The sequence below is a fragment of the Pocillopora damicornis genome, chromosome 8 (genome assembly GCF_964200805.1).
Source record: "Pocillopora damicornis chromosome 8, jaPocDami1.2, whole genome shotgun sequence".
Classification (NCBI taxonomy): Eukaryota; Metazoa; Cnidaria; class Anthozoa; order Scleractinia; family Pocilloporidae; genus Pocillopora; species Pocillopora damicornis.
The window spans coordinates 6,148,287-6,168,780 of NC_142677.1; the positions used below are offsets into that span (position 1 = coordinate 6,148,287).

Genomic DNA, 20,494 nt, shown 5'->3' on the forward strand with positions numbered 1-20,494 from the left:
TTGACGAGTTTTAGTCTGATCTGTAGTAACGTACGCATTTAGTGATCCAACAATGACCCGAGAGGTAATCTCGTACCCAAATCCTACCGTGTGACTGTAACTGAAATGTGACAGCTTAGCCGTGAAAAGTCTAGGTACAATACTACCCGTGAAGTTGGCTGTTCCAGGAGACTAGTTGGTAAAACAAAGTGCAATAGTTACCGACGGATGGAGAAGGCATGAGAGGTCTGGGTCGGGTCATGTCGGGTAATTGTAGGAGGTTTGGGTCGGACTTCCTTCCTCAACGCGACCCGGCCCAAGCCTCATAGTTTTTTTTCGCTCCGCCGCCATTATTACGCCGCCTACGTTTTCGCTTCGATATACTAACTGAACGGCTAGAAAAGGCTACACGTGAGGAGGATAACCAAAGAATGGTTAATAACACAAACAATTACATTAATACACACTTACACAGAACCACAACATGTGTTTGCATAATTGTGCGTTGAGAATCATTTTAATGAAAACTAAAGAGCAATATATATATATCTAAAAACATCAAAGGCTCACATACCAATCTCAAGCTCTATTGAGGTAAGTGAAGAGCACCAACTTAGCATTTAGCCTCGATAATAAATTATGTTCAAACAGGAATTCATTTCGCGATAAATTAAAATAGGACAAAATTCATTCCTTGACTTAAGGATTTGCGTTCTTCAGAGACAAGAGACGATTTGGAACGCGTCACACTACTACTGTGTGTACTGGTCAAAAGGCAAAATCGTTCAATTGCCACATCAAAAGCCCAGCTAAAATCAGTGGCAAATGAGACATTAGAGTCGGATAAATATTATTAAACAACTTGTCAACGGGGCTAAACTAAATCGTATTTTTTCTAACACACTTCTAAAGCTAAGATCTATTTCTGAAATTAGCTCCTCAATTGGTTAATAACTGAAAGACCTTGAAACCCTTTAAACTGGATCTTTTCACCAGTCCCTTGTATTTCCCTCGAGCTGCCCTGCCCATGCGAAATCTGGTAAGCCTGGTTGGTCTCAATCGGTGACGTAACGTAACAATCCAGTGAGATCTGGTTGAACCAGCAAGGAACACTCCATCCAAGGGTCTGGGCTGGGATTTATATATTCTTTTAGCGAAATCTAAAACATCTGAGAACTTTGATGTAGAATATTTCTTAGTTCCAGTTAATTACAAGGAATTATAAGCCCTTCGCGGTTTCTAAACCACAATCAGTTGTAAGCATTATACTAACAAACCCGTACGTTTTTTGGAAAGTTTCTAGACTGTCTTTCATTACTATTTTGGCTACCAAGGTGTCTAAAGTCCCATGTATTATTTCTTGGTAAAGATTATGAACAACGAATTCGCAAGAACTATATTCAGGTCGAAAAGAACAGTCTTCGGAAGAGTCTTCCGAACAGCCTTCGGAACATTCTTCCGAACAGTCTTTTGAACTGTATTTGCAACTCCTCTATTTTTTATCGTACTTTTAAGTGTCTTTTTTTTTTCTTTCCAAAACTAACGCACCTTGAAGTTTATGTCAATTGTGTTGTCTTAATCCACGTAAGCAAACCTCTGAAAAATATTTATCTATTCAAACTAAGAGGAATTCAACCGACAAGGCAATTGAAATCCTGCTCAAATATATGGACCTTTTGAAGTTATCTTGAACAAAAGAAAGCGTTTTTGACGAACAAATTTAAGCTTTAGACAAAACAAAGGTAATGTCTAGATGCAAGATTTGCCCAAACGCAAGTTACCGTTTGTAACATGTGATCTCAGAAATTCATTTCACCATAACATTTCGTTCATATGAACAGCGTCATTCTCATCGTGATGGGCTGCCTTTTCACTCTGATCAGTTAAACAGAGTTATCTTCTTAGTGATGGGTTTCCTGCACATGGGACACACCTCCAGTGTCGTAGCGCACTCTACGCATGTGCCGTGGCCACACAGGAACGCCATATTGCGAGGTTTTTCAAGACAAATGGCGCACATGTTGGCATCTTCAATCTCTCGTACATGAGCTTGAAGCGACAGCAAAGAATGGAGTGTTTCCAAGTATTTTTCATCGTTTTCGCTTAATTCTGCTGGTTTGGCAGGTGCGTTTTTCCCTACGGACGAAAGAAAAAGGAGAAAATTTTAAAAATCGCCGGAAAAATTATTTGTCTTGAGTATTTACACGGCCTGCCTTACACTCACTGACGTTGATGTATTCTCAATGTCCACGACTGTTTGTTTTTCCATAGACTTCCAAGTTCGCTTGAAATTTCACATTTTAACCTTCGAATGCTTTTGAATATTTCACGCAGTCTTTGACATTCAAGCGCCTAGAAATGTGGACAAATGAAAGCCTCTCGATTATCAAACAGTCTGAAAAAGGTTCCGACATTACATCCCCAAAATCCTTGACTCCATTCCCCAAGGGAACAAAGCTTAATGTTTTTTTTTAATTTATTTATTACGATCTACTGCAGCAAAATGTAAGATCTCATTTACTCACCACTGGATATTTTCTTTTCAATAACCCTCTTGCATTTAAGGCACTTCTTCATGCGTGTGGCACATCCTAGTGACAGGAAGATATGATGAAATAAAAACTTAAGAGATCAGTAAAGTGATCAGTAAAAACATGCCCCTCCCAAGGGTTTCCCAAGAGATCTTTCAATTTCCGATCTTACAAGAATGGGACGGCGGAGAGAATGGGTGGGGGGTGGAGTCATCTTAAGGCTTATGTCTCACCAGAGAACTTTTCTGTCATTCACTCACGGATTGAAGTCTTGTATCAGTGATAAAAATTTCAAACGTAGTCAAAAAAATATTTGTACCTTCACAAACTATCATGTGCCCACACGGTTCAAACTTGACGGAGGGTGGCTCATCTGAACACACTACGCATTCCACACTGTCCCCTCCCTGGTGTACTTCGGCAAACGACTCAACCACAGCCTGCAAAGCATAGAGGGAGGAAATTAATTATTACTACGGGGCAAAGAAATTCTGACCATTACTGTTAAGAAAAAATTGAAATTTCATAATCCACAAAATATGTCTATGCTCTTTGTACTTTACCTTACAAAGAAAACACTTCTTTAGCATTGGTGCACAATCCATGCAAGCGACCAAGTGACCACACGGGGAAAAGGTTGCGTTAGCAGGTAAATCACACACACGACATTTGCGGCCTGTTTCCATGGAAACTCCAGAAGTCGAGCTCGACGATGCATGCGGAGAGGCGCCATTTGATGTCTGAGATTTCTTTGGCGTCTCACTGCAAAAAAAAAAAAAACACAAACATACGCACAATCAAACGAAAACTTCTCTGAGCCACGAGGTCTCCCTCACAGCCGTACTCATAACTTCGATCATTCCTCTGTTACATCTCGACACTCGCACGAGACAAACAAATTCGATATCATTCCTTATTCGGTAGCTGAGCTTGAAGGAGTACGACGCAATATTTTGAAAATTATTTTACGGCGTTTAAAACTACATGTATATGAGGAAGCTTGGAGGAGTTTGCAAACGTTAGGTTGGTTGAAGATAAAAATACGAACCGCAACGAAGGAATAAAAATGACTAAGAGTGGAAGGGATTAATGCGCAAGGAAAACGTGACAAATTTGGTCGGTAAAAGACTGTCGGATGTTATTTCTACTCACTCGTCCTCTGCTACGCTATTAGGTAACAGGATCTCTCGGAGCCGTGGATCTCTGCACAGCTGTACTGGAGTTTTCCCGTGTTTGTTTACAAGTGTCAAGTCTGCATCGTGCTCCATTAGTAATTTGGTTATGGCAAATGTAGGTTCGCTTGGAGGAAGCTGTAAAGATAACAACATGCATGAGAAACTTGTTAAGATGAAACATATCGTTGGGTCGCAATGTCGGAGGAGCTGGCGGCAGACCGCAACACGCACTTACGAAAGGCACAAGGGACTCTAGAATCTCTAACCCAAACACTATTACAATAATCTCACAAATTAACAACAATGTACTTAATGCTTCCGATCAACCAAATTAATCTTTGAGAGCGTAAGCAAAAACAACAGCTTTCGTGTCGGTCCAAGACAAGGTCAGCACACAAACTAAGCACGTCAACTTTTGGAAGTTAGACAAAGCGGTCATAATTTGGAAACTCATCGCGATAGCTTAAACGACGGACTTTGAATTCAAGTTACCACTAAATACTAAATATCTTTAATCTTTATCTTTAATCTTTAATCTTTAATCACAGTTCGTAACCATACATCGAACAAAAGTATAAAAATGGTTGACAGGACGGTAGTAGGGGGAAACTAAATTCCCATGCTAAGACATATCCTCCAAAAAAAAAAAAAAAAAATATAACAAAAAAAAACCGGTATTTGGGGTAATTAAGAGCGGAGGTACTTAATTAGTGAAACTATAAAAGACTGAAGGCTAGGGGATGACATTACTTCAGAAGGCAAACAGTTCCAATCGTTAATATATCTATTAAAAAAAGAATATTTAAAATAATTTGTACGAGCAACTTTAGGCCTTATTTTATACTCATGCTTACTTCTAGTTCGAGTTATTCCAATAATATCAAAGTAATGATGGCAATTGATATCACAGTAACCAAATATAATCTTATACATTTGAACTAGGCTAAGGTATTGAATATAAACAAATGTCTAACAGACGACATCCAGATAGTTGACAGACAAACAGAGAAAGACACATAACCAGACAGATAGGCCTACAAAAGTACATCTAAATGCGACTCTCAAAGATAATTAGAGAGTGAGACGGTTGCTGTTTGACTAACAGAGGGACAAAGAGACAGATGATCTCAGAGTAGGTCTGGTCAACAGACTGACTATAAGAGAACTTATGGGACACATCCACAGTATTGACTATTTGACACTGCCCTAGAGAAACATAAATGGACTATACGGCGACAGACGGGCAGCCATAAGGAGACAGAGAGACAACGGTCAGGCAGAGAGAAAGAGACAGACAAGCAGACAGTCAGGCAGAGAGAATGAGGAAGACAGGTAAGTAGACAGAAATAGACCGCAGAGAGGCACAAATACAAAGACAGAAGGGGAAAGACGAGCAGGCAGTCAGGCAAAGAGCATGAGGAAGAAAGCTAAGTTGACAGAAATAAACCGCAGAGACGCAAACAGTCAAAGACAAAAGAGGACAGACAGGCAAGCAGTCAAGCAACCAGTAAAAGACAGACACAGACAAAAGCTGATTGATATGATCTACATGTCCAAGTCTTACCTCTTTCTTTGCAACATTATTCCCCCCAAACTTTAGGGAATGATACATGACTACTACATGAAGTGGAGAATCACCGACATCATCTTGCGCGTTGACATTAGCTCCGTTTTCCAAAAGCAGTTTAGCTATGGTCACGTGTCTTTTATCGACTGCTAGGAGGAGAGGGGTCTGTTGACGACCATTGCGGATATCGACTTCAGAAAGAGAGCGAGCCTAAAGAGGTGGTAAAATGTTAGCCTGCTTTAGTTGCACTTCAAGATTCGTAAATATTTTGAGAATAATACACGGGCGCGCGTGAGTATGGAGTTTCTCTTCGAGCGTTCAACTTAATATCTCACCAGAGGGGGCAGCTAACGAGTGAGATGTAGAGTTGAACACGAGAAGAGAAATTCGATATCTACAAGCAAAAATGTTTTATTTGGTTTATTATTTCAACACCACAGACTATAACTGACAAGAACACTCGATTGTTACCAAAAAGCTTGGATTTATCGCATGGCTAAAAGATTACACCAAGCAATTGCATAATACATATCAGAAAATCATTATTTATTTGTTTGTTTGTCTGTTTTTTGCCATTTAATTGTCTCAATGACGACCCTATGTAATGCTTTTTTCTCTTAAAAAGCCGTCCAGAACTACAAAGTCTCTAGGCCACTTGCAATATCTTTGTTCTTGCGGAGTCGCGGAGCCAACCATAAGGCAAAGATACTTCTGAAACATTCTGAACTACTATCATACTAGCCAAAAATATTGGCTGGAAGTCAAACACACATTTACCTGAACTAGACATTCAACAACATTGTAATGTCCGTTAAGTGAGGCCAGATGAAGCGCCGAAAAGCCATCCTCTTTGGCGGAGTTCATTAGTTCTGGTGACTTCTGAACAATTAGCGACGCCGCTCTGAAGAATGTGAAAGAGACAAGGTCACAAAGGTCATTGAAACCCTTCCATCCCCGAGAACTCTGGTTTTTGAGAAGCATTATCTGCTAGTTTGCAGCAACTTATGGGTTACTAAACTTCTTCGTGTTGCTAAACATTATGATTATATAAACCACAGCAATTTTAAATTGAGTTTGGAAAGTGATCCCCTTTAGTTTGTCTCGCTGTTCTTCAATGCGTCCCGTGATTGGTGCAGAAAAAGAACGTCATCCTCTCAGCCGTTTGCCCGCGTACTTTCCCGCGCTTGCGATCGTTTGTATGTTTCTTTGGAACTCTTATTGGCGCCCTGTGATTCAGATCTTACTCTGATTGGCTAGTTTGACTAATTTGGGCTGCACAAAATGATGATTTTGATGAGTGCTAAGAGTAAAGCGCGCTAATTACTTGCAGCTACTTTGTTTAAAAGTTTATTTCTTTCCACTTTCCCCTACTTGAAATTTCCCTTTATAGTTCACGTTAAATACTGACCTTGCATTTCCTTTCAGGGCAGCATGGTGCAAACAATTGAATCCTCGTTTGTTCTTGATCGACAAGTCGATACCACGAAAGTTTATGAGGAGTTCGACAATGTCTGCAAAGTCTTTAGCAATAGCGTCATGAAGAACAGTGTCACCATAAGAGTCCTACGAATGAACAGATTTTAACAAGGGTTAGCGACGTCACTGATGGTCCTCCCAGTCCGTTCAGGCTACATTTTTATTTTTATCTTATAAAATAACTCTTTACATCAACGACAAGGTACGAATAAGTAACATACTTGAGCATTGACGTTACATGAACAGCTAAGAAACGTTTTCACAACGTCCGTGAAGCCCTTGTTTACTGCAACATGCAACGGGGAACATTTGTTTTTGTTGAGCCGGTTTCCATCTGCGCCTCCTTTTAACAGAGTGGCAGCTGTTGTGGGCTGATTACTATTGGAATAAATTGTAGTTAATTGTTATGAATCATTACGAGAGGGTCTGGATCACTCTTTAGTGAATGCGCTGACCTTATTTGTGTGCCGATATGTGATATTTTCAATCAATCTATTAGCCAAGGGAAGTTCCCAGATGATTGGAAATATGCAAGGGTTACACCTCTCTTTAAACAGGGTAACCGCGATGATGTCAACAATTACCGCCCAATATCGGTGATTCCAATAGTGGCGAAAGTGTTTGAAAGGATAGTTTACGATCAATTGTATGCCTATCTGGAAGAACATGATATTCTATATCAAAATCAATCAGGGTTTCGTGCTACTCATTCAACTGTAACAGCATTGTTGGAAGCGACAGATTCTTGGGCATATAATATTGACAACGGGAAAATCAATGGAGTCATTTTTCTAGATTTGAAAAAAGCTTTTGACACTGTTGATCATCAGATCCTCCTATCGAAATTAAACTATTATGGCATACATGGCAAATCTTTCAAATGGTTTCAGTCATACTTGGAAAACCGCACACAGAAATGTTCTGTGAACGGGTAGCTGTCCGGCAGCTGCTCATTAACTTGCGGCGTCCCCCAGGGGACCATCCTCGGTCCACTATTGTTTTTATTATATATCAACGATCTTCCAAATTGTTTATCAAATTGTGAGCCGAGGATGTATGCTGACGACACACACCTTACATATGTGGGCGGTGATCTTGAGAGTATACAGCTTTGTCTGAATGAGGACTTAACAAACGTTTTCAACTGGCTACAAGCGAATAAACTCACACTGAATATGACAAAAACCGAATTCATGCTAATAGGGTCAAGGCAGAGACTGGGTACTCTCACAGCTTCACCAACAATTAGAATGAACAGCACTCAGGTGAGCCAGGTTACTTCTACAAAATCGCTTGGTGTGATTATAGACGATAGGCTCGATTGGCATAGTCACATCGAAAAATTGACAAAAAAGATTGCCTCTGGTATCGGGTGCCTAAAGCGAGTCAGGCATCTGATCCCAGCATCGACCTTACATCTGCTTTACCAAGCTTTAGTAAAACCTCACTTTGATTACTGTGACATTGTCTGGGGTAGCTGTGGGATAACGCTACGAGATAAGCTGCAGAAATTACAGATTAGAGCAGCCCGTGTTTTGACATTTTCCAGCTATGATGCCGATGCAACTAAGCTACTTGAATTTTTAAGTTGGAAAAATCTGACAAGCCAGCAGGAAATTCATAGAGTTACCATGGTTTTCAAATGTCTGCACGGGCTAGCTCCTGAATATCTTAATTCTAAGTTTAAATGGCGTAACTCTGCTTATGACTTCAGGGACTCTGAAAATAAACTCAATGTTCCTCTACCTCGCACTAACTATTATCGAAAAAGCTTTAGCTATAGTGGAGCCACATTATGGAATAGTCTTCCATGTGATATAAGGAACACAGAGTCTCTGGGGTTATTTAAACGCAAGATCAATGCCACTCTATAACGCACGGCATTCACGGAAAACAGCTTTTAAATATTAGTTAGTGTTTTAATTTTTAAATAGTTTTAGTTAATGTAATTGCTGATGAATTGTTTCGTGCTTAAATAAAAATAAAAATAAAGATAAAGATTAGTGCTGGCACCTATGATGGTCTTATAAGGTCTATATACTGGAGGCGGCTTGGCTAAGTAGTTAGGGTGCTGGACTTGTAATCTGGTGGTCCCGGGTTCAAGTCCTCCACCCCGCCATGCGTTGGATTTGTTCTCGGTCGCCCCGAGTTCAACTCCTTGGCTGCGCTGTGTAAATAGCCAACTGGTCTGCCTCCTGCCAGTTGGGATTTTCAAGCACTATATGTTTATTTAGTCATTGTAAAGCGCTGTTGGATAGCGATAGAAATAGCGCTACATAAATAAAGTGATATTTATTCTTTAAAGTTCTGGGTTTAAACAAGACACAGTTTCTCGCTCCATAGAAGAGCAAATAGATACAAAAACGAGGACTGCTAAGCAAATTAGTGACGTATTGACTAAGACTAAGATTGGCCAGTAACCCCTGTATCTGTCACTCACCCAAATGCTGCATAATGCAAAGCTGTGTCACCTTCAGAATCCTGGAAAAGGAAACAAAACAATACGTTAACACTAGATGGACTACGTGTTTGTTCAGCCTAATTACTCTGGACATCCTGGGATAATTTGCACAAAAATTGTTCTAGGTTTCTTCTGAACCCTAAGCTTCCTTTTTGGATACGTACCTGTGTCAATCAATCTTCCTTTACTCGACGATCGAATTTATAAATTATCATTTCCTAACTGTATCATTACATGCAAGAAGCGGTGGTATCCAGCCGTTTCGTACCTGGACGTTTCATATTCAGTCGATTCGTACTCAAATTCAGGCGCTTCGTATGCAAGTTTGTGTATCTAAATTTATGCCAAAAATTATTGCCTAGCACAAGGCAAGTGTGTTACTTTAAATGGAATAGATTATATTGCTATTAAATTTAAGAGACCGACCCTACTTTAAGATCCTTTAAACATAGATAACATTGAAAACATTCTTTATCAGTTGGGTACATAACAACTAAACTGACAGGGATCAGGTTAGGGATCAAATTCTTTACGATACTAAGTTTATTCTTTGTTCCAGCATCGCTAAAAAGTTCTGACGTCTATTTATTGATTAATCTTGATCAGAATCACTAACTTGTAAGTTAATATCTGCGCCAAACTGATTCAGAAGTTCAACAACAGCTGTGAGTCCCTGATGACTGGCTATCTGTAGTGCTGTCTTGTCTGATCGCACCACATCCACCTGCAAACACAGTATTAAGTCAGTTAAAACAAAATAATGGAACCTTTAAGGAAAGCACTAGGTAACGTTGCTTCAAACCAAGAGAGCCCCCGATATTCCTAACCCTAGCCCCAACCCTAACCGCTTCAGAGGACTTGCGTCAAGATATGAGAATCTTAAAAAAATTTCAGGTAAAATATTTAAGTTCCTCACTTTTGATGCGAGTAAGTGATCTTCATCTCTCATCACCCCTGTTCCTTTTTTCTCTCATTTTCACGTCTTCCTACCTTATCAAACCAATAGTTTCGTTCATAGTGAAGTTTTCAATTGAGTGTCGTAAAACCAAAGTAATCCATGTGACCAATCAGGACAAAAGTTTACATGGTTATTGGCCAATAAGAACTCAGGGTGAAAACAAGCCAACTGCTTGAAGCGCGGGAAAACGCGAGTGACGCAGTCGCGATTGTGTTTAGTTTGGCATCTGATTGGTTGAAAGGATGGCGCACGTTTTCTGAACCCATCACAGAATAAAGTAAAACCAAAGCAATCTCGGAATATTTTCGACACTCAATTGAAACTCGTTCTGTTGAAGATAATTATGCAATGTACGACAAGCGACTTTCTAGTGCCTTTGAAACATAAGTCAGAATAATACAGTATGACACCTTATCTGGATGAGCACGGAACAAGTCCTTTAGTTGTTCAACATTCCCTTGTCCTGCTTCGCTTATGATCATGGATCCAATGTCCGTTGAACTGTTGATACGGAGGTGATCTAACAAGGACCTCAGCGATTGGTCTTCATAAAAACAAACAAACACAAAAAGATTAATTAGTTTAGAGAAGCCTCTATCACCACCTACATGTTCAATTAAAGACAAAAGTCTCCAAACTCGAATCGGAAATTTCTCGACTTTCTCGAACTCCACTTGAGCCTTAAGAATCGAGGATCGAGAATATTTTACAGTATATTTAATGAATAAACATCATTGGCTTTTTTTATCATGATTGTAATTATGATTGCAGATACTGTAGATTTAGTTCTGTCCGAAAAGCCCTGTTAAGGGAGATCCAGTAAAGTGTATGTATGTATGTGTATGTATGTATGTGTGAATCGAGAATCGTGGATCGTGGATTGAGTTTCGAAGGACCGTCAACTGACATGTGAGTGGTACTGTTTAGAACAACAGATTTATATTTTTGACAGCATGTTTAAAGACGATTAGAAAAATCAATTCGGATCGATGGTTCGTCATTTACATTTTGGAGTCTCAAATTTAAAAATCTGACCACAAATGTAACAAAAAGGTTTTACCAAAATGCTTTTCCCATCATCATCATAAAATAGTGTGTCTTGCTTCGATACATAAACAGAATGTGTACTTTAACAGGCTTGTAGGAAAAAACTAATACCTTACAGTTAAAGAATGTGTTTTTCAATATTTTAGAGAAAACACATTTTTGTATCAAGTTCAGAAAGTTGTGATATCACACATGTTCTGCAATGGACAGTGGCAGGCAATTCTTAACCCTAAGAGTGATCAGCCTCTAATTTCTCCTCACAATAATACTGCTAAATCATTCATTAAAACCAAGAGCATAAAGAAAATGACCACCGACCTAAGAAGCTTTGATTGTTAAAGGAATTCTCCTTGTGAGTACAAAAGAAAACGTATAGATGTTTGAGTGTAAAGGGTTAAGTTTCCTACCTATCTCCGTCTGTAACTGCTGAGATTGTCTTCGTTCCTCTGCTGTCAAATTGTCATGATGATTCTGTTGTGAGGCAGAAGAAGATGACGAGGATGATGACGGTTGTAAGATTCCTTGCAACTCTACCTGTCCCCTCTGCGAGGTGGACTGTGGGTCATAACCAGATGGCGTAGCTGCAGATTCCTCCTTCACAAGTACAGCTGAGTTAAACGTCCAAGCATGATCAGCAACAGCCACGCGGATGTCGCCATCGGAATAAATCTTTAGCACTTTACCCACTTTGCCCAAAGCCTATTGAGGAATACAAAGATAATTACCACTGGAATAATTAGAGCAGTTTCTAATTAAGAATCAAAAGTAATGCGGGATTGTATTGTTTTTGCTTTACTTCGCTCCGTGATTGGTCCAAAAAAACTCGTGCCACTTTCTCAACCAATGAGATGCAAAACTGAAATTTGGTCACCCGCGTTTTCCTGCGCCTTAGGCAGTTTGTTTCTTTTTGCTTTGACTTCTCATTGGCTCTTACTAAGAAAAATTTCCTTTCTTCTGATTGGTTAAGATTGATTGATTGATTGATTGAGTGATTAATTATTTTGGTTTCCACTTTACGACACTCCATCGAAAAGTAAGCTATAAAAAGTGAGTTCCAGACAATTTTGATCCGAGCGTAAAAATTTGCGCTTTACGAATAAACAATTATTTCTCAGATATCCATTTCCTTACCACAGCCATGCTATCTGTCCATTCTCCGTGCCCAACCTGAAGTTTCTTGAGCAATGCTTGATCTTTTATGATGCTTACTTTATCATTGATACGAAACTCCTCCACCTGTCGATGGATGACAAAATATGCAGTTGAAGTGACCCATTTTGCTGGTACTGTATACTCTTAGTAATGTTTTTGGCTAGTCTTCAAAATTTTGAAGTTACCCATTATGCTGGTGCTGTATATTCTAAGTAATATTTTTGGCTAGTCTTCAAAATTTCACAGATACTCTGGCTACACTTCTCTGTTAATTATTCGTCACTGGAACGTTCTTTTATCATTGGGCAAAATCTTTTGATGTGCTGGTGTATGAAAAGGATCAATCGCCAATAAAAAAAATTCACTATAAAACCAAACAGTACCTTTGTGAGTGAGGCTGGATGAAATGTCCACCTGTTTGCAAACCCAGGATACTGTACTCTGACATCTCCTCTCTCAGTGATTCTATGAACTGTACCCACAAGCCCAATCACCTGAATTAAGATAACTTTGTAATCAGTTGTGTTTAGCAGTTTATCACTGAGATGTATCTTTCAGTAGGGCAATCAGGGAATCAGAAATTAAGTCAGCCAGTCTGTCTGTCTACCCATAAGTCAGTTGGTCAGGCTGTCAGTCAGACAGTGTGTCAATTTACCAGTAGGTTGGTTAGCCAGTAAGTCTGTTGGTCAATTTGTCTGTGCCTGGTAAGACATTTGTTCAATTTAAAACGGGATAAGCTTCTGAAGAAACTGTGATGCTGTGATGCTGTGATGCTGTTGGTCCACTTATCTGTCAATGAATAATTCAGTCTCTAAGTCAGTCTTTTGGTGAGTCAGTCTGTCTATCAGTGAGCCGATGAGTCAGTCAGTCAGATATTTAGTCTGCCTGTTAGTCTGTTTGTCTATCAGTGAGTTAGTTGACCTTTGTTGGTCAGTCAGTCTGTCGTCACTAAGTCAGTCTTTTGGCCAGTCAATGAGACAGTCAGTCAGTCTGCTAGTCTGTCAATCAATCATTCAATCTTCCATTCAGTCAGTGAGTATTTCAAACAGTCAAATGTTAGGATGTACATGTACCTCTTCCATTTTGTCATTCCATCCACCATGTCCCTCCTGAATATCCTTCAGTGTAGTAACATCCAACAGCACTCTAACCCGTTCACCAACATCATAATTTACAGAGTTATCAACTGAATCAGCTGATGAGGCTGCACTACTTGTTGAAGGAATAATCAGGGATTCAGGCTTCTGTCCTAGTTTTGGCAAATGATTCTTGTAGTAAAATCCTCCAGAACCCTCACTGATGCAAGTCAAATCCACCTGGAAAAAACAATTTAAAAAGATTCAAGCTCTGATGTCACTGCACCTCTCTGTCAAGTCAAACCATAAATTTCTGTACAGGGAAAGATGAGGTCAGGTGCCCCAACAGCTAAGCTACAGAGATGTAACACCTAACTCTAATGTGTGACTAATAAATATGTGTTACCAAGCTGAAAAGTGTTGAGATAAGACAAAAATATAAATAACAGGATTATTAGTTGATCCAATACCAAATTCTCCAATTAACATTGTGATAGTGGTATGGTGTTTTGTTCATCTCTTGGATCTGCCATGTTGATACAGCATTATTATCAACTTTCCCAACTAAGGGTAGGAAACTTAGGCCATTCAAATGTCAATAACCTGACTTAGGAGAAGTAAAGTATCAACTACTCTTACTAGGTTTGATAACTTTGCTACCCACAAGATGTACCACTTACAGAAAGTAAAATAAAATAATGTAATTTTGTTTATCAAACACTACATGAAAATGACACAAAATATTGCAGCCCATAAATTTCTATGCAAATCAGGCTTCTTACAATCTAGTTGTTGTAAGATGTCAGGTTTTTCAGACAAATGCACTTTTGGTTCCAACAAGTAAAATAACACTGCACTTATCCCAAGGAACAAGAGACTTGAAGAAAAAGTTTCTAGCCTTGCTACTTTTACAGACCCAGGTAGTTCAGTGATGAAACATGGAAAACTCTGTAGGTATATAAACTACACACCTTCCCTTTATGTCCCACACGGTACACATTTGTACTCATAGGTTTCCACATCACACATGCTACACTTTGAAAACTCTCTGTCTCCCAACCTCTCACATCTAAAACTTGACCAACACTCCCCTCCCCTCCATCCTGATTACCCCAGTCCCAGTCAGGTCCTCTTGTAACCTGTGCACCACAAAATATACCCTTGGCCTCAACCTTGCATTTTCCAAGTCTTCGGCCAATGTAAACCCTACAAAAAAAAAACAAAGGAATTAAAACACATTAGATAACCTAAAATTAGTCGTGACACATTTCAAATTGTCTTCTTTGTCACAAAGAATAGAATAGATAATAATAATATTAATGATTATAGTGATAATGACAATGATGATAATGCTTATGACAAACATAATGAAAATGATAACGATGATGACCACGATGATGGCAATGACGATTAAGATGACATTGTTGATGGCAATGTCAAAGACAATGACAATAATAGTCAACTTCCATGAAGGACCAAGACAAAAATTCCCTTTGCAATATCAATACAACATCAAGCTGGCAAGTGATGAAGAAAAAGAAAAGTATCAATTAGGGGATTATTAGTTGATCCAATACCAAATTCTCCAAACTAACATCACAATAATTGCATGGCAGACCTTGTGAACGAAAGGGTGAAACGTAAACACCTGAACTCAAACCAGTGCCAAGCTTAATGTCAACTAAATGAAAATCAAGTCACTGTTTATAATGCTTACTACCACTGACATGCACTTGAGCAAAAACCATTTAAGAGTTGAAATTCGAGAATTACTGAGCCTGATTCCAAACTTAAATTGCCCTTTTTATTGATTCAGATTTGAATATGTTAAGACCAATCATAACTAAACCTTTTAACTCCCAAGATCTGATTGGTAATTCACCCCTCTAACTGCTACACATATCCTTGTAAATTAGTTACGAGAATTTTGTGTTAGATCAAGACCACAACTTCTAACTGATAAGTTGGAATATTCTCATTAGCTGTTTGCTGGATAATGTAAGGATATCATTGGGAGAAGTTTCATGTTGATCACTTCTGGGAGTTCAAGGGTTAACAACCAATAAAAACTCACCCTGGTTTTCCACGAGCTTCTATTCTGTTAAATCCATGCTCCAGTGAATGCTTATCACTCATATAGCATAAAGTACACAAATTGTAGTTCAGACAGTCAGCACATTCCCAGCGCATTCCTTCAATGGATTGCTTCTTGCATTCATTACAAGAAACATTATTGTGTATAACACCTGTTGGAATAACAAATGCAAGTCAACAATAACCTTATTTTGTTACATCACTTTAACGAAAGATTGGAAAAACAACCCTGGCTTAAAGACCCCTGTAGTAGAGACTATGTGGTTGCTTTCCTATGGACCAAACATGAAAGGAGATTTACAGGTAACTCTGTCTCAGATGTACAGTTTTTCAGTTGTGGATCACCTATAACATTTTACAGATAGAATCCTTGCTGCCTTGCATCTGTTTAGTAATAGATCACAGATGAGCTGAAGATCTGGTCAGAACCAAAAAAATTGCCACTAAATTTCTTTCCATATATTGATGTCTTCTAAGATCCAAGGAAACATGGCATCTATCTAATTTATATGATATTAGAGAAAATTTTATTAATGGTGATGTCATCCATGTGTTTCTCCTCTGATAGATCATAAGTAAATACCAATCAAAACACGTCTATAATCTAGCTCCTCATATAAAAGTTAACAACTTGCAGAGAAAACTTATGATGCAAAATTTAAGTGATGATTTACAAAATTCCCTTACAGTAGCTTTCTCATTTGATTAAAAGAAATTAGTTCATTCCAGTTCATGTTTAGCTTATCATATAACTTTAATAAAGTAAAATGGAAAGTGATGGTGCAAAGTTTTATTGATTTCCTTTAAGAATTCCTTAGCTTTCTCACCTGGTAAAAAAAATCAACATAATAAATTCCAGTTCTATTTCCAAGTGGAATTATGCATGCATGACGTTGACTTGATTCTCAGAACTACAAGCTTCTACGAAATTTTCCACGAATGCCGCCCAAAATTCACAGAAAGCAACAGCGTCTCCAAATAGTAATCTCAAATTGCATTTCTGCGTAATTATCCTCTCACAAAGGAAAATAACAATGAAAAACATTCGTAGAAGCATGAATAATTACGTATCGCTGTTTACGTGAGCAGCCGAATTCACCAGTTTTTCGCTTTCGTTGTATTTTAGTCGTAACAGCACTTATAATACATAGCTTGTGTGAAGCACCGTGTCCAAACGCGATTTTTCAAAAGCCGTATCACCTTATGAGCAAATTGCGCTTTTTTAGATCGATGTAAGGTTCACATCAAATTAATGACAGAATAAACACCAAATTCGCCCGGGTGTGAGTGTACAACTTATTATACAACTTCAAAAGAATATACATACCGACTGGGCCATTGTCAAACAAACAGAGATCGAACGCTCCTTGATAACCACATCTGTAATTCGTCCTCGTTCCACCATCCCACTGAACGACAACAGTTTTATCCGGGGAAGATACACTGCCGGTTTTGCCAACAACAACTACAGTGCCAACATGTCCTTCGCTACCATCTTGATTTCCCCACTTCCAGTCAGGTCCTCGGACAACACGGCAACCAGTTTCCATTAAATTCTCTGATTAAATTCAGCTGTCTAACAAAACATACCCTCCGAAGAAATCTGTGGTTTTACAGCGATACGTAGAATCTAAAATAAAATTGTTGATTTTCCTCGAAAGACAAGTGCAGATTTCCTGTGTACAGCGGACTAACGTCGATCCAGACCCTTATATTTACTTTACGCCCACGACCGGAAGTCGCGAAAAATATAAGATAACTATGCAAAAGCGACACTCCTTTATTTAGTCACCCTTTTAAACTTCTTAATTTTAAATAAGGCTTTAGATTTTTGTCTCGTGAGCGAGAAAAGGTTTCCGGTTTTATCAGTTTACCCGATCTTAAGGCACTGGCTCACAAAAAAATTACGGGGTGTAGTCGGATATACGTCACTTATGTCACCGGAACTTCATTAATATTGCGCTTTTTAACACGGGTCCTTAAAAATAGGATTTAAGAACGCGTAGTTTACAACCGATCTTTCAACATGAGTACAACTGAAGTATTTTCAACATAATGGAGGCTTTCGTGATAATACCTCCATAAAATGCCTGCGTTTCATGCTAAATCTACTACAATCAACACGAATCAAATCTCTTAGCAATTTGAATAAAGGGGGCAAGTTTCCGAAGAAACCTTGGTGCTGCGTCGGTGGAAGACTATAACAAGATAATTTGGTTTGATCAACTGAGTAAATGATGTAAATTGGCCACTGTTAACAGTTTCTAAGCTGACGTATCGAGCGTTAGCCATCCGTTAGAGCGAAAGACGAAGGACTAACGCTCGAAACGTCAGCTTAGAAACACTCCTAGCAATTTGTTTGCTTTCATAGTCATGTTAAACACAGTCCCAAAGTTTTCATTTTAGAGCGCCCCAGGATTCGATTTTGTTTCCTTCAAATCCGAGGCCAAGTTAGGCAGGTCTGAGTACTTTTTCGATTTTAAGCGATGCGTTGAAATTCCGCTGCATTTAGTGCACAATGGATTTGCGTTTCAGAGCAAATTTCCGGGGTGCGGCGAAAACCAGACGTTCCCTGTTCTTGTGGCTTCCGATGCTTGATTGTTTGATTATAGTTGAATGAGTTGCAATTAAGAAGTCTTTGACGAAAGTAATTAAGATTCTTATAAGAATCGGGGTAGATGAAATCGGAGATACGTTTTAATTTCTGCATGGGTGACAACAAAATCGATCAGGAGGACAGCCTCGCTCTTGATTAACCTTCACAATGGTTGACGTTTCTTTTTACCATATCTGTTACAACTTTATTTAAGCTTAAATGAAGTAAGGAACTATCACTATCGGGGTAAACTAGTTATTTGCCTGGACACTCGGACAAGCCACGCAAGACAGAGTTCAATGTTTCAACAGGAGATTATTATAATCTCTTGGTTTGATATAAAGCATAAAAGTGTGATGTTGCTTTAGGAGTTGAACTTGTTCCCAGGTAAATGCTGTTTCCATAGTTCCAATTCTGTTGATGATTAATACCATGCGTAACAATAAACTCAAAAGAACTTCCAAAGTATGTCCAAACTACGCTACAACAGCTTCCCTAAAAAATTTTTCTCTTCAATTAGGGTGATTCGATTTCTGATTCTGTTTGTTCCATGACGATAGCTCCATATTCCTCTGTTCTTCTGAACTCTTCTTTACCCTGATCATCACTGAGCTCCTCGGGTAATTTCTACCAAGGCCGGAAACATGGAGAAAACTAGGAGGCTTGCAACTTCCTTCTTTGTTCTTTCCTTTAAATTAAAAGCCTTCCCCTCCTCCTTTTCCTCTCGTTCTCCACCTTCCTTACCTCCTTCGTTTCCTTCTCCGCCTGGTTTTGAAGGTTTGGGTTTTCTAGAAGTCCTACCGCTGCTTTCTCCTGACCCATCTCCGTCTCCATAAGCAGCGTTCTTCAACTGATGAATTGTGCTGTAGAGCTCCTTCGCAAACTTAGTCAGCCCTTGAAGATGTTCAGCAGTTCTGGGAAGATTACCTACGCCTATGGCCCTCGTAAGCTCGTACAACAGGATCTGTGGGTTCACTTTCTCGAAGTCTCAGGATACCAACTTGCATGTGGTAAGAGAAGGCTTTCTGCTAGTTACTTTTGAGCCCAGTAGACGCAAACTCCTACTTGTATAACATCTAATGGATTCGGAGGAGGCTGTTATTAGCACACATAATGATAAAATCAATCTTCTCAGACTCTTGTGCTGCTGCGTTTCCCAAGAATTGGTCCAGGGCCACCTAGATGAGACTTGCCAACCCAGCAAGGAACTTTCCACTGAGCAGCTTACCAATAGCTCCGGTTACGTAAGCACGTGGTGCGCTCGACATTTTGACTTTGTACTCCTGAGACCTGTCCAAAACCGACACAATTGGAAGACTTTGGTCTTCAAGGGCTTGGTTCTGCAGTGCAGTTGATGTGGCAGCCTCTTGTCGATCATCAGTTTCTGAACAGTTGCAGCTTCTCCAGTGTCTCTTTCACCGATAATTCTTGCTAACTGCCCTTTAGGAAGCGATTGATTTCTATTGATACGCTTAATTTAGATGCATTTACATGAACAATGTAACGGTTGCTAACTAGAAGTAGTGGTGATATGAAATATGCTGTTTACAGCTATTGACTCATCCGACGACATAAAGAACTTCCACAGCGTAGCCGGAAATTTGTTTCTCCCTAGAAATCTTAATAAGTCCTACTAACTGAGTAGTCGTATAAACTGCACAGTAAACATGTCTTTTCATAAACGTCATAGGATCCTTTGGCAGAATTGGTTTGAAAGAGGAATTTTCGATCCACTTCTAAGTAATTCAATGTTTTTCCATGGAATAATGCCTTGAGAAAGGCATTCGCTCCAATTTCTCTTTTCACTCTAATAACGTTTGATATTTCCATAATGGTACAATGGTCAATAATAAATAAAGTTTCTCCATAACAAAATATTCCATGAGTAAGGCATTCGTTTTGATACTCTTTTCATTCTACCAACATTGGATATTTCCGGTTTTATAGTCCCTTTGCAGTCGTGGTAACGTTAGGCTAATTATCATGAATACTGCCAATAGCATATATTTTTAAAAGTGAGCCATGCTTAACATATAATGATCTTTCGCCTACACATCGTTCTTGTTTCTGTAGATTACGTTTCATGTCCGTTGAATGAAATAATTGTGTTGTTACATTTCTGTTAATGAAGTTTGCAATAAAATACAAAAAAATATACTTAAACATCTTATAGATGGAAGACACATCAATATACTCAAAAAATTTTTTATATTGTGTGATAAAATTTTAATAATAATCAGTCCACCTTACAATATGACAATAATAGCTCAATTTTCCAAGAGTATAATTGACTAACTGGGTTCAGTAGGCAATTGGAATCATTAAAATATCGTCTGTATACTTCATCCAAAAACAATTCAGCCTTTTGGTTAAAAAAAAAAC

General features: G+C 38.9%; 1 protein-coding gene and 1 pseudogene across 1 annotated transcript; both read right to left on the minus strand.

Annotated features, from left to right (window-relative positions):
• Positions 1-468: 468 nt before the first annotated feature.
• On the minus strand, positions 469-17,211 carry LOC113675820 (E3 ubiquitin-protein ligase MIB2). The gene is made up of 19 exons (XM_027192419.2): positions 16,844-17,211; positions 15,497-15,668; positions 14,394-14,628; positions 13,420-13,662; positions 12,730-12,840; positions 12,326-12,430; positions 11,602-11,893; positions 10,558-10,691; positions 9,806-9,913; positions 9,169-9,209; positions 6,950-7,106; positions 6,661-6,815; positions 6,030-6,153; positions 5,250-5,462; positions 3,663-3,820; positions 3,074-3,272; positions 2,830-2,950; positions 2,505-2,570; positions 469-2,115 (listed from the first exon to the last, which is right to left on the minus strand). Exons 1-19 carry the CDS (start codon positions 17,064-17,066, stop codon positions 1,859-1,861), a joined length of 3,114 nt encoding a protein of 1,037 aa, XP_027048220.2. The 5' UTR covers positions 17,067-17,211; the 3' UTR covers positions 469-1,858.
• A 1,417-nt stretch (positions 17,212-18,628) lies between these two features.
• On the minus strand, positions 18,629-19,942 carry LOC149041131 (uncharacterized; annotated as a pseudogene).
• Between the last annotated feature and the right edge of the window lie 552 nt (positions 19,943-20,494).